Source organism: Culicoides brevitarsis, chromosome 1 (genome assembly GCF_036172545.1).
Source record: "Culicoides brevitarsis isolate CSIRO-B50_1 chromosome 1, AGI_CSIRO_Cbre_v1, whole genome shotgun sequence".
Taxonomy (NCBI): Eukaryota; Metazoa; Arthropoda; class Insecta; order Diptera; family Ceratopogonidae; genus Culicoides; species Culicoides brevitarsis.
The window spans coordinates 38,762,239-38,776,116 of NC_087085.1; the positions used below are offsets into that span (position 1 = coordinate 38,762,239).

A 13,878-nucleotide genomic window follows, 5' to 3' on the forward strand; every position below is an offset into this window, starting at 1 on the left:
TTTTTTTCGTGTCCTGGCATGTACATAAATTGTGGGCCGGCAGCTATTTTCTATTATTTTTCCTGTGTCTCATTGTGTCAGGCAGGAAAATGTACATCCATTTTCATGGAAGCAAAAGTAAATTGCATAACTTTTTCGTTGTAGCTTCCAGAGAGAGATAAAAAAGTTGCAATGGGCGTAAAATGAATGTTCACGCATCGTTCGTATCGCGTATATCGGTTTTTAGTTAAAAAAAATAAAAAATAAAAACTAACGTATGTTATCTCGAGAGTTGTTTTGCTTTTTTATATAAATTTGTAATAAAATGGGTTGCTGGATTAATTGCTCTGGGATTTAAAAGTAGAAGAAATTAACTCAATGTTACTTTTCCATTCAATAAATGAAAGAAAATTTTAACTCAGCAAATTTCAAAGTAAAAAAAATCCAATTCAGCAAACTTTTAATTCAGCAAATTTCTAATTCAGCAAATTTATCAACTCAGCAAATTTTTAGTTCAACGTGTAAACCAATAAGTGTAATTCAGCATATTTTAAATTCATAAAGTTTTTAATTAAGCAAATTTTGAATTCAGCAAATTTTGAATTCAGCAAATTTTGAATTCAGCAAATTTTGAATTCAGCAAATTTCGAATTCAGCAAATTTAACAATTCAGCAAATTTAACAATTCAGCAAATTTACCAATAAATGTAATTCAGCATATTTTAAATTCATAAAGTTTTTAATTAATTCAGCAAATTTTGAATTCAGCAAATTTCGAATTCAGCAAATTTTATAATTCAGCAAATTTTATAATTCAGCAAATTTTATAATTCAGCAAATTTTGAATTCAGCAAATTTCGAATTACAAATTCAGCAAGCTTTTTATTAAAAAAATTTAAATTTAGCATAATTCAGCAAATTTCGAATTCAACAAATTTCAAATTCAGCAAATTTTTTTTAAAAATTAAAACGTTAAATTTTCTACTTCTTCAACTCATAGTGCTCGAGACATAGAAAGAGAAGCGAAAAACGCAGTTCCGCTGTTTCACTCTCCTTTCACTTCCTTCTACATTCAAATAAATATTGTATTGCGAAAAAAAAAGTATCATCTAAGCTGCTTGAATCCAAAGGCTGAACGCAGCAAAAAGAGAGACAAAACCGTTTAACTGCTGAATGAGTGCAGATTATGGAACGATTAGACATTTTTAATGGGCGGGATAATTGTCATTACACAACATTTAGCCCACATTTTATCCTGTGTCGCCTCTTCTACGAACATTCAGCACAGCACAAAAAAAAAAGTTAGCAAGTGACGACAACAACAACGACTGTATTTTATGGAGCATATTATTATTATTGTTGTTGTTGTCTTGCCTTTGCCTCGTTTTGCTTTGTTGACTCATATTTTATATTTACCTTTTTTTTCTGTGTCGTCCTCTTCGGAAATAATGATCTTTTTACTGTTGGCTTGAATTTAAATGGGCTTCCTTCTAGAAGGATGAAAATAAAAAGTTTCAGGTCAAACTCGATCAAATGATGAGGAATGTGTTGCTGTTCTGCACGTGTGATTTTCTTTTTCCGAACGAAAGGCTTCGCTTGACTGACTAAAAAGAAAAATCATGAACTAACATAAGTTTTTCCTTGTTCTCTTGTTTGATCGTCAACGTGTGTGCGGAGCTGTTGTAGGTATCTATAAGTAAATGTTAGAAAAATAATGTGCAAAGTTTGTTTTTCCTAATAATGTAGTTGGTTGTCTGTGCACTTCTACGAAACTTGATTGTATTGGAAGACGATGTGTGTTAGCATTATTGCAAAGTTTTTTTTTCTTCTCGTATTTTTCTTAGATCAAACCTTTTATTTTTTCACTTTTTATTTTATGTTTGAGATTAAATTTGAAATGGAGTTGCAAGGAAGAGAATATTGGGGCTCAGAAATTAATTTTTAGGTTATTCAGCTTAAAAATTTCATTTTTATTCCTTCAATACTTTCTAATTGGTGAATTATAAAATTTGCTGAATTGTGAAAATTGATGAACTGATTAGAGTTGCTTATTTTGAAATTCGCTGAATTAGTTTAAACTGCACAATTTTAATAATTCCTTAATTAAAAAATATTTTGTATTTAAAAGCTGAATTTAAAAAAAATAATGAATCGTGAAATTCGCTGAATTGGTAAAATTTGCTGAATTAAAAATTTTAAGTCTGCTGAATTGCAAAAATTAATGGTTAGCAAATTTTGCTGAATAAAACAATTTTTATAAAATTGTTAAATTAGCTGAATTATAAAATATTTGAAAATCTGCTAAATTTCAAAAATTAAGGAATTTAAAATTTTATTGAATATTTATTTTGCAAAAAGATTTGCTGAATATTTAAAATTTGTTGGATTTCGAAATTCGCTGAATTGGTATGACATTTGAGGATAAAGCTTATAAAAATCTGCTGAATTAAAAAAATTAAAGAATTAAGAATTTTGCTGAATATAATAAATTCTATTAAATTCGCTGAATATATTGAATTTGCTGAATTATAAATTAATTCATATTTTGAAGTCTGCTGAATTGCAAAAATTAATAAATTGCAAATTTTGCTAAACAAAATAAATATTATTAAATCGTAAAATTTGCTGAATTAAATTTTTAACATCTGCTGAATTGTAAATTTTGTAAAATCTTTATTCAGCTGAATTAAAAAAAATCCTAAAATTTGCTGAATTCAAACAAAAACTTTTTTTCTCGTAAAATTCACAAATTTTTTTCAATGTAATTCCCTGCACTTTTTTTCTCAATAATAATCACATTATAAAAAATCAAAAACACTCTCGAAGTAATTTCTAAATCAACGCGACGCCGTATTTCTCTCTTTTTTTTCTCTTCTATTTGCAACAAAAACTCCTGTAGTATTAAAGGAAAAATTTATGTTGACCTGCATACTGATTGAAATGAATTGACTTAGTAGCTCGTGTTTTTTTTCTTTGCTTTCTTTCTGGAATAACAGCAAAGATTTTTTTTAAGAGAAAAGAAAAAAGATCATAGAAACACGTCCATAGAAAATGCTCGGAATAAAGTACATTCTGGATGTATTTGTGCTAAATTGAAACACTTTATTAGTTTTGTGTTGGGCTTTTTGTTTCACTCACAACTTTTTTTCTTCGCAGTCTTTGCTACTGTTGCTTCGTATTCACACTTTGCCTTTCTTTGCTTTCTTCTTACGTGAATGCTTAATAAGATTTATGGGATAAATGAAGAACGTTAAGGTATTATTACATTATTGCCGCTTATTGAAAATCGAATAATCTCTGAATCTGATAACGTCGAATGCACAGATTGTGTGTGAATTAAATGTTCGATGGACGACGGGAGATTTATTGTACGGACAAAGTTATTTAATTTTCTTGCACGGGACTTTCCTTCATTGGAAATTAATTATTTTATTTCTGTGTTTGCAGTAAATAAAAGGGAATTTCCTTCTCTTTCATCGCCAAGTTCAATTTTTATCGTACATTTATTGCCCGTTTAAATGCGAGTTTTATCACTCACTCGTAAAATAAAAATTAACACAAGAATGCTCTTCGTCCCACTCTCGAAAGAATATTAAATTATATTATATCATCGAACAAGGAGAAAAAAAATTAATAATTCATTAACGAAGTTATTAATTAATTATGGCTCATAATTGACTGCCAACACGATCCGAACGGTCTCTCCTCGTACTCTATAATGAAGATAAATTATTTAATGTTAAAATTTTCACGAAAAAGTGGATACTTGTTGTTGTTGTAATAATCGCCAAGCACATCATAATGGTAATCATGACGTTGGGTATGGAACAATACTTACCTGAATGATGATGATGATGAAGTCAATATTAACATATTGAAAAGTGAAAGTTTTTTTACATATTTTTCGTTTTATTTCGGGAAAGTGGATAATTTATCATGATGTTTAATTAATAAATGAGCAGGTTTATTGAATTAATATTAAGGAAGGTGCTTAAAGGTAATTGGTAGTTTTTTAACAGGAAATTTTTGATTGGACTGAAGTTTTTATTTAATTTTTATTCAATATATAATTTAAATTGCGTAACATGAAACAAATTGAAGTAATTGCTTAATTCGAAAATTTGCTGAATTTGAATTTAAATTTTTTTCAAAATTATTTTTAGAACTTATATTATTAGTAAATTTTTTAGAAAATACTTTTGAGGATCTAAATCTCTTGAAATGCCACAAATTTTTAATAATCAATCTTTCAAAACTATAAAAATTTGCTGAATTACAAAAAAATATTATTTAACTATTTTTATTATTTTAAAAATGGAAAATATACTTGCTGAATAGTTTAAAATACTAAAAAAAAATTAATTTAAAAACATTTGCTGAATTGAGATTTTTTTTCAATGTTAAACTATTTCAAAAAAAATATTCAGCAAATTTTTCCGGCTTTTTTCAAATTCAGCAATTTATTTATTTAGTTAATTTATTATAAATTTACTGAGTTTTCTAAAACAAAAAAATTTGCTAATTAAATTATGTTGACTTAAAAAAAATTTTCTGAATAAATTAAATTTGCTGAATAAGCTATTTTTAAATTTGCTGAAAATAAAATTCTCTGAATAAATAAAAATTGCTGAATTAGTTACTTTAATTTTACATCATTAATGTAAAATTATTTTACATTAACGAAATTTATAAAACTTGCTGAAATAAATATATTTTGAATCAGTACTCAAGATTTTTGAAAAAAAAATAGTTAAATAACTTTTTTTTTATATTTGCTGAATTATTTTTTTTTTTGCTGAATAAGAATTAAGAAATGTTCAAAAAATTATTTAATTTCAAAATAAAATAATATTTATAATAAAAAATTAAATTAAAATTAATTAATTAAAAAATTAATGAAAATTAATTAATTTAAATTAAATTAATTTTTTAAATTAAATTAAATTAATTCTTTTTTGAATTAAATTAAATCAATTTTTAAATTAAATAAAATTAAATTTAAATTAAATTAAATTAAATTAAATTAAATTTTTTTTAAATTAAATTAATTTTTTAAATTAAATGAAATTAACTTTTTGAATAAAATTAAATAATTTTTTAAAAATTAATTTAAATTAATATTTTAAATTAAATTAAATTAATTTTTTTTTAAATTAAATAATTTTTAGCTTTAAACAAAAAATAAAAAAAAAATCATAACAAAAACTTTCCTATTTCTATCACAAAAAAGTAAAAAATTCACCTTTAAATTTTAAATCAATTTCCAAAAACAAAAATAATTTTATTCCAAACATCTTTCCGACAACATTTCATTGCGAACGACAACATCACGACATCCTCTAATGACTTCGCACTACTACTGTTCACGTGAAAAAAAAACACGTCGAAACAGGCTTTTAAAAGAAATTGCATTGGTAATGGGAGAAAAACACTCAATTCAGCTCGCAATTTTGTTATTATTCAATATTATTCCGACATCATGAAATACAATAACAACAGCAAAACACTTCATTTGAAATGTAGCTCAGTCACCTCCATTCCTTCGAGCGTTCGATTTCTCCGTTTTCTCTTCTCTCGCACTCCTATAACGGAAATTAAATAAAAATCTAGAAATATTATACACATTACTCGCAAATGGATAGAAAACACCTTGAATGCATGAAATAAACATGAGATTTCCATCACACCGAGCTCGCGATGTTACTACTGCCTACCCTGCCGAACAATGAAAAAAATCCACACAATCGTCAAAGTTGCGCATTGTTATTGGCTTTTATCCAGTATTTTTTTTTTATTTTTCACATAAAATCCTACCTTTGCGTTATTTGTTCGCGAATCGATCAGTTTTTTTTTTCGCCTGATTTTATTGCGTTTTCCATTTTCGTTATTAGCAGAATCGCTGGAGCCTTAGTTAAAAATAATCTCGTAGAGGACATAAAATTTGTTCGATGCTAAGTCGTGTCTGAATATAAATCAATTTATGAAAAGCGTTTTTTTTTATCTTTTGCCATTTTTTTTCCTCGTGATTGGGAGGTTCGCGGAGGAAATTTTCATCTTTTCCATGAATATCAATCTAAACCCGTAAGATTTTTATTTTTTATCATTGTATCGGGCGTTGTTTCGTGCCATCGTTGTTATGATGTTGTTGTTGTCTTTCTTATTTATTCCCTTTCATTTTTTTTTTCGCCATGCCTTTCATGAGAAATCTGATGTTTACGTCGATTGTTTTGTTTGGCCGAAGGGCAAATCAGTTGAGATTGTGTGTGTGTGTTTTTTTTATAATAAATGGTTGAATGTGTGATTGAAAAATGGAAAACAAGACACATTATGATGGTGCGGAGAGGGAAAAATTCCGCCTTAAAGGTATCGTTCGTCACGTGGAGGAGAAAATTGAATTTAATACGAAATTCATGTAAATTTGCCTCTTTATTCTTCATCTTCACAGTGATGAGTTGTTGGAATTTTTATTTTTAAATTTAATAAAAAGAATAAATATTTTGTAACAAAAAAAGGTTCATTTTGCTTTTTTTAAGATAATTTTCTCAAGAATGATTTCAAGATAAAATTTTTATAATATTTTATTTAATAATAATAATATTAAATTTCGTTAAAAATATTAAATTATTTATTTAAAAAAAAAACTTTAAAATTAAGAAAAAAAAATTAAAGAATAAATAAAATTTTACTTTTATTTAAAAAAAAAATTAAAATCCAAACTATTGAAATTTTTTTAACACAATTTATTTAATATTAATAAAAATATTATTAATAATAATTATGAAATAATAATAAAATTTAATAAAATTAAATTAATATTTAAATAATAAATTATAATTAATTAATAAGAATTTATTTATAAATTTTTAATTTAATTATTTTTTTTTAAATTAATTCAAATATTTTTAATTACAGTATAGGTACTCAAAAATAATAAATTTATAAACATAAAAATTTCATAAAAAAATTAAATCTAATTTTTTCTGTCTATCGATTCGTTACTGAATTATTTGATTAAATTATCTCTGCTACAATTTCTGTGAGATTAATAATTGTCTGATAAAAAATGAGGCGATATGATTTTTTTTCGATAAGTTTTTGGTATAAATTGTCTGAGGTCATGAAATTTTAATTTATTAACCGCATTTGTTCAGCACGTTCAAGATGAAATTTTTTGGAATCGTATTTGGCTTAATTGCCATCGCTCATGGATTTCCAACGAATTCTACGAGCAGGATTCATGGTAAGATTTTTTTCTTAATTTAATATATTTTTATTTTTTAAATTATTTTTTAATTAGGTAAAAATTAAATTTAAGTTAAACTTAAAATAATTAAATAATTTAAAAATTAAATTTTTTTTTAAAATTATTTTTTTTTATTTTTAAAATTTATTTTGAAGTTATGTTAATTTAAAGTTTAAAAAAATAAATTTAATTTAATTTTTTTTAAATTTAATAATTTTTAAATTAAATTATTATTTTTTTTAAATTAAATTTTTATTTTTATTTTTTTTTAAAAAGGCGGCGTCGAAACAACAATCGCCAACCATCCGTACATGATCTTCATGTATATTCCAAATGCCGGCGCTGGCGGTGCTTCCATCATCTCCCCGGAATGGGCTCTCACAAATGCCTTGAACCTCGTTGCGTATCCCGCTGCTAATTCCATCACGTTTCGAGCTGGAAGCTCAGATCGCACATCTGGCGGATTAGTCGTTCGTGGCACGGAATATCACATGCACCCGGAATACAAAATGTGGAAGGCGGGATATGACGTTGCTGTTGTCAAAGTTTCGCCATCTTTCGAGGGAATGAACATCAAACCAATTCCCTTGACTGAAAGTCGGGATGAACTCGAAACGGGAAGTTTGGTCGGAATAACTGGATGGGGATCAACTGTAAGTTTATTTTTCAGAAAAACCAAGAAAATTAATTTAATTTTTTTTTTTTTGAAGGAAACCGGATCTCAGCCAATTATTTTGAGAACAGTTTCGGTCCCAATTATCGATGACGAGATTTGCAGAGAATATTGGGAAGATATTTGGGATGACTCGATGATCTGTGCTGGCGAGAAAGGCAAAGATCGATGCGAGATGGACAAAGGAGGTCCAATGGTGAAAGATGGCGTGCAATACGGAGTTGTTTCTTTCTACAAAACATGCGGCGATGGAACTCCAGCAATTTATGCGAAATTATCCAATCCAGCAATCAGAAATTTCATTCGAATCCAGACCGGCGTTTAAAATCTGAAATATTTAAGAAATAAAATTAAATAAATTGTAAAAAAAATATTATTTTTATTGCATTGCTTCTGCCCAAAGGATTTTATTTATTTACTTTAAAAATATGAAAGCAGTGATGTATTTGATTATGATATTTTTGAGTATACTGTAATTAAAAATAATTAATTTTTTTTTATTATATTTTAAGAATAAAAAAAATAAATTTTTTAAAAAAATTAAATTCAATAAATTTTAAAAATAAAAGCCCAAATCCAATTTTTAAATAAATTTTCAAGTTAAAAAAATATGATTCTTTTTGAATGAATGAATTTTCTGAGCAAAAATTGAAAAATATTTTAATTATTTTTTTATTAATTAATTACCAATTTTTTAAAATATTTTTTTTAAAATTTTATTTAATATTTTAAAATTAAAATTTATCCAACTTTTTTGAAAAAAAATATTTGAAAAATGTTTCACTTAAAAATAAAAAAAAAATCAAATACATCACTGCTTTCATATTTTTAAAGTAAATAAATAAAATGAAATCAGACCTTTGGGCAGAAGAAGCAATGCAATAAAAATAATATTTTTTTTTACAATTTATTTAATTTTATTTCTTAAATATTTCAGATTTTAAACGCCGGTCTGGATTCGAATGAAATTTCTGATTGCTGGATTGGATAATTTCGCATAAATTGCTGGAGTTCCATCGCCGCATGTTTTGTAGAAAGAAACAACTCCGTATTGCACGCCATCTTTCACCATTGGACCTCCTTTGTCCAACTCGCATCGATCTTTGCCTTTCTCGCCAGCACAGATCATCGAGTCATCCCAAATATCTTCCCAATATTCTCTGCAAATCTCGTCATCGATAATTGGGACCGAAACTGTTCTCAAAATAATTGGCTGCGATCCGGTTTCCTTTCAAAAAAAAAATATTGAATTAATTTTTTTTGATTTTTCTGAAAAAAAAAAACCTTACAGTTGATCCCCATCCAGTAATTCTGACCAAACTTCCCGTTTCGAGTTCATCCCGACTTTCAGTCAAGGGAATTGGTTTGATGTTCATTCCCTCGAAAGATGGCGAAACTTTGACAACAGCAACGTCATATCCCGCCTTCCACATTTTGTATTCCGGGTGCATGTGATATTCCGTGCCACGAACGACTAATCCGCCAGATGTGCGATCTGAGCTTCCAGCTCGAAAAGTGATGAAATCAGGAATGGGGTCAGCAACGAGGTTCAAGGCATTTGTGAGAGCCCATTCCGGAGAGATGATGGAAGCACCGCCAACGCCGGCATTTTGAATATACATGAAGATCATGTACGGATGGTTGGCGATTGTTGTTTCGACGCCGCCTTTTTGAAGAAAAAAAATTAAAATTTAATTTAAAAAAAATAAAAAAATTAATTTAAAAATTATTAAATTTAAATTTAAGAAAAAATTAAATTAAATTTATTTATTTTTTTTTTTATTTTTATTAATATAATTTGAAAATAATTAAAAAAAAAATTTATTTTATTTTATTTTTTATTTAAAAAATAATGAAAAATATATTAAACTAAGAAAAAAACCTTACCATGAATTCTGCTCGTAGAATTCGTTGGAAATCCATGAGCGATGGCAATTAAGCCAAAAACGATTCCGAAGAATTTCATCTTGAACGTGCTGAACGAATGCGGATAATAAATTAAAATTTCGTGACCTCAGACAATTTATACCAAAAACTTATCGAAAAAAAAAATCATATCGCCTCATTTTTGATCAGACGATTATTAATCTTACAGAAATTGTGGCAGAGATAATTTAATCAAATAATTCAGTAACGAATAGATAGAAAAAAATGGATTTATATTTTATGTATGATTTTAAAATAAATTTAGATAAGAATTTACTTCCTCTAATAAAAGTATGCTTAGTGATAGAAAAAATAAGTGACAAAAACACGTGAGATATAAATATTGATAAAAAATAAGCATTGTTAATATTAGAATTATTAAGATTTAATTAAATTTTGTTTTTAAGTTTTTTTTTTCTTGATTTATTATTATTTTTATTTATTTTTTTATTTATTTATTTTTTATTATTTTTTATCGATTTTTTATTTTTTTTATTATTTTATTTTTTATATATATATATTTATTTTTTTTTTTATTAAAGATTAATTTGAAACTTCTAAATATTTTTAATTAAATTTTATTTAATTTTTATAATTAAAAAATAATCACAAAAAAATTATAAAAATATAATTAAATAATAATAATAAAAATTAAAAAAAATTAATTATAAAAAATAAAAAAAAATGCTTTAAAAAATAATTAATTAATTAATTATTATTAATTAATTTAAAATAATTTATAAATGTTACTGAAAAAAAATAATTTATTTAATTATTATTAATCAATTTTAATAAATTATTTATTTAATTAATTTATTAATCCATTGGAATCAACTTTGAGATAAAAGCTGATTTGTTAAAGAAAAATTAAAAATTATATGAAATATTTTTCTTAAACAGAAATTTTATGTTTTAGAAAATTATATTTTTTTTCTTTAAATTTTTAGATTTTTTTAATAAAAAAATTAATTTAATATAATTTAAAAAAAAAATATTTTTTTTTAAATTTTTGACTGTTTTATTTTTTATAGAAATATTTTTGTGTGAAACCCAACGAATATATTTGAAAAATTTAGTTAAAATTAATTTTGCAAATTTTTTAAATGTCAAAATTGTAATTTTCTTCACTCATTTATTACCCGAAAAAAATTTCCGCAACGAAATGCGCCAAAATATTATTAAAAAATTTTCGTCACTTCCTCATTTCTCGCGTACTTTCCATCAACCACACTTGAACCGCAATTTTTCGCACAATGAAAGAACGTGAAGAAAAAATGAATCCTATGCAAATTATTTTAGCTAGCAGGTATTTTAAAGACAAAGTTGAACCTCTTTTATCCTCTTTCGTGCTCATCGTTCGCGCACATCTACGGAGTTATAAAAATTTTATGCCTTTTACTACTCGGTTATTATTATTTTCATGAAAATTCTGACATTGTTGTGCTTTTTTTTCTTCTTCTCGACACACGACGAAACTGTGAAACGGACAAAAAAACGAAGAAAAATGACATGAATAGAGTTTTGATTAAATAAAAAATGTAAATTTATTTAGAAAAATCTATCTTTGTGCGTTTCTGTGGCTTTTGGCAGCAAAACACATAATTCAAGGCGAGGCAATTTATTTTTCTTGCCGCAAAAAAGTCGCTTTTTGGTCAAGTAATTTTTACGATTGTTTGTTTGTCGAACGCGAAACAGCTGGAAAAGTCGACTCAGGTGAAACGACGTGAACGTGACAGCATGACGAAGACGCACCATCAACAATAAAGAGAAATAATGACGAAAGAAGCCAACGAAAAAAAAATTTTTTTTTTTTCATTTATTTTTGGCGCGATGGTTTGCTCGCTCGTGAGTTTCTCGAGGAAAAATAATGAAAATATTGCAATGAGCCTAATTTTTTTATGTGTGCGTCGTGTGTTTATCTCTTCCGTGGCATGCCGCATGCACGAAGAGAGTGAAAAGGTGCTGTCAGAAAAATATCATAATTCAAAGTCGCCGCGTGATGATAAATGTTGTGAGCCGAATGATAAATATAATAATTTTTTGATGCTGCGGATATTGCGATGGCTGGCGTAAATTGCATTGTAGGTGGTTTTATTTTTTTTTTTCGTTGGCGCGTTTTTACTCCATTGGGATTGCGGTGGCTTCTTAATAAAGTTTGTTTGTATTTTCGGAAGGTAAATTTAGTTATGACACGACACGAGGCAAAAAAAGGTGAAATATTGTCATTTTTGACGAGAGTTTTCTACGAAGTGAACTAATTTTTTATGAAAAATTTTTAAATTAAAGATGTCTCTACTTGAAATTTGAATAACAAAAAGCCAACAAACTCATGAATAATAATAAAAACTGAGAATTTCGTCAAAAAATGAAAACAAAAAATTTTATTGAACAAATTTTAATAGATAAGAATAAAATAAAAATTAATAAATAAAAATATAATTTATAAAAAATAAAAACAAAAAGTAAAATTATTTATATTTTTTTATATTTTAATTTTTTTAATTAATTTTAATAAATAAAATTTTAAATAATTTTTTTAAATATTTTAATTCATAATTTTTCTTAACATTTTTGGTCAAAAATGTTTCTTTAATAATAATTTTTTAAATAAAATAATTTTTTATTTAATTTTTAACTTCTTAATAAAATTTTTTAAATTTAATTTTAATTTTTAAAATAATAAAATATTTTTTTTAATATATTTTATTCAAAACTATAATTTTTGATTTATGGTCAATTTTATGTCAAAAAAATTAAATTAAAAAAAATAAAAATTTTAATATTTAATTTTTTTTAATTTTGTTTTATTTTATTATAATTATTAATTTAAAAAAAAAACATGAATTTTTATTATTTTAATTTTATTTTATTTTTTCAAAGATTTTAGATTATTTAAGTTAATTAATCTAAAAAAAATATAATTTTATGTAATTTACAATTAAATTTAAATTTTGACCAAAAATCAAAAATAAAAAAGCTGAAGATTTTTAAAAAAATTATTTTATTATTTTAAAAATTAAAATTAAATTAAATAAATATTAAGAAAAATATAAAAAAATATTTTATTTAAAAAATTATTATTAAAAAAATATTTTTGACCAAAAATGTTAAGAAAAATTATGAACAAAAATATTTTAAAAAATTATTAATATTATTATTAAAATTAAGTTAATTAATCTAAAATAAATAATTTAATTTAATTTAATTTATAATTGAATTTAAAAAATAAATAAAAAAAAATATTTATTTATCATATAATTAAATTTTTATTCTTTTTTCAATAAAATTTCTATAATTTTTTATAAAAACTCTATAATAAAAATTTAAATCAAAAACAAAAATTTCAATAGTAAAATACCAGAACTCTCCATTCCACAAAAAAACTCACTCACGTTGATGCATCAATAAAAAACGACAACACTGACGATACCACAACTCACTTGTACATCGATAAAATGTAAATTATTCGACTACACTTGCTGATAATATTATCGAAACCTCTAAAAAGTGATGCATGTTACTCTTTTTTTCACGATTTCATTCACTCTTCGTGTGTTTTTGAGCCAAACGACGACGACGAGAAAGAGAAATGTTGCTACTGAGGTCGTTATAATGCAATTTTCACACGTATCCAAAGGAACTTTGTTACAACAACGTTACAAGTGTGTTGTGCAATAAATGGGTAACATACGGTTAAATTTATTAGCATTTCGTTTTTGATCGGTTTTGGAATGGATTTTCCGAGTAAATTAGTCTCAAACTTAAAAAAAAAAATTTTTTTTTAATTTTGAAGCAACAATTTTTCTAAGAAAAAATAATAAATCAAAAAAGAGGACAAGGAGAAAAATTAAAAAAACTCCGTTCATTCAAGGAAATCAAGAAAAATGATTCTCGTTTCCAATAAAAACACATGCACTTTTTTTGTATTATGATGATATTGAACAACGCAGCAGGCAAGTGTTTCTGCACCATCAAACTTGATTGAAAATTATTTATGCCAGTTCTGTAGAAAGATGATTGAAAAACGATGAGCTGACGACATACCTGATGATACATA

General features: G+C 25.0%; 2 protein-coding genes across 2 annotated transcripts; one reads left to right on the forward strand and one right to left on the reverse strand.

Annotated features, from left to right (window-relative positions):
• The first annotated feature begins 7,140 nt into the window (after positions 1 to 7,140).
• LOC134837798 (trypsin-7-like) lies at positions 7,141 to 8,220 on the forward strand. The gene is made up of 3 exons (XM_063853186.1): positions 7,141 to 7,219; positions 7,499 to 7,875; positions 7,933 to 8,220. Exons 1-3 carry the CDS (start codon positions 7,141 to 7,143, stop codon positions 8,218 to 8,220), a joined length of 744 nt encoding a protein of 247 aa, XP_063709256.1.
• A 615-nt stretch (positions 8,221 to 8,835) lies between these two features.
• Positions 8,836 to 9,861, reverse strand: LOC134837799 (trypsin-7-like). Its single transcript, XM_063853187.1, has 3 exons — positions 9,783 to 9,861; positions 9,185 to 9,561; positions 8,836 to 9,123 (listed from the first exon to the last, which is right to left on the reverse strand). The coding sequence occupies exons 1-3, from the start codon at positions 9,859 to 9,861 to the stop codon at positions 8,836 to 8,838; spliced, it is 744 nt and encodes a 247-aa protein (XP_063709257.1).
• Between the last annotated feature and the right edge of the window lie 4,017 nt (positions 9,862 to 13,878).

What these genes read in the sequence shown, in the direction of transcription:
- LOC134837798 (XM_063853186.1), top strand. Translation starts at nt 7,141, where the DNA reads ATGAAATTTTTTGGAATCGTATTTGGCTTAATTGCCATCGCTCATGGA. An exon ending in TTCTACGAGCAGGATTCATG is followed by an intron (nt 7,220 to 7,498) that starts GTAAGATTTTTT and finishes TTTTTTAAAAAG; the next exon opens with GCGGCGTCGAAACAACAATC. An exon ending in TAACTGGATGGGGATCAACT is followed by an intron (nt 7,876 to 7,932) that starts GTAAGTTTATTT and finishes TTTTTTTTGAAG; the next exon opens with GAAACCGGATCTCAGCCAAT.
- LOC134837799 (XM_063853187.1), bottom strand. Translation starts at nt 9,861, where the DNA reads ATGAAATTCTTCGGAATCGTTTTTGGCTTAATTGCCATCGCTCATGGA. An exon ending in TTCTACGAGCAGAATTCATG is followed by an intron (nt 9,562 to 9,782) that starts GTAAGGTTTTTT and finishes TTCTTCAAAAAG; the next exon opens with GCGGCGTCGAAACAACAATC. An exon ending in TTACTGGATGGGGATCAACT is followed by an intron (nt 9,124 to 9,184) that starts GTAAGGTTTTTT and finishes TTTTTTTGAAAG; the next exon opens with GAAACCGGATCGCAGCCAAT.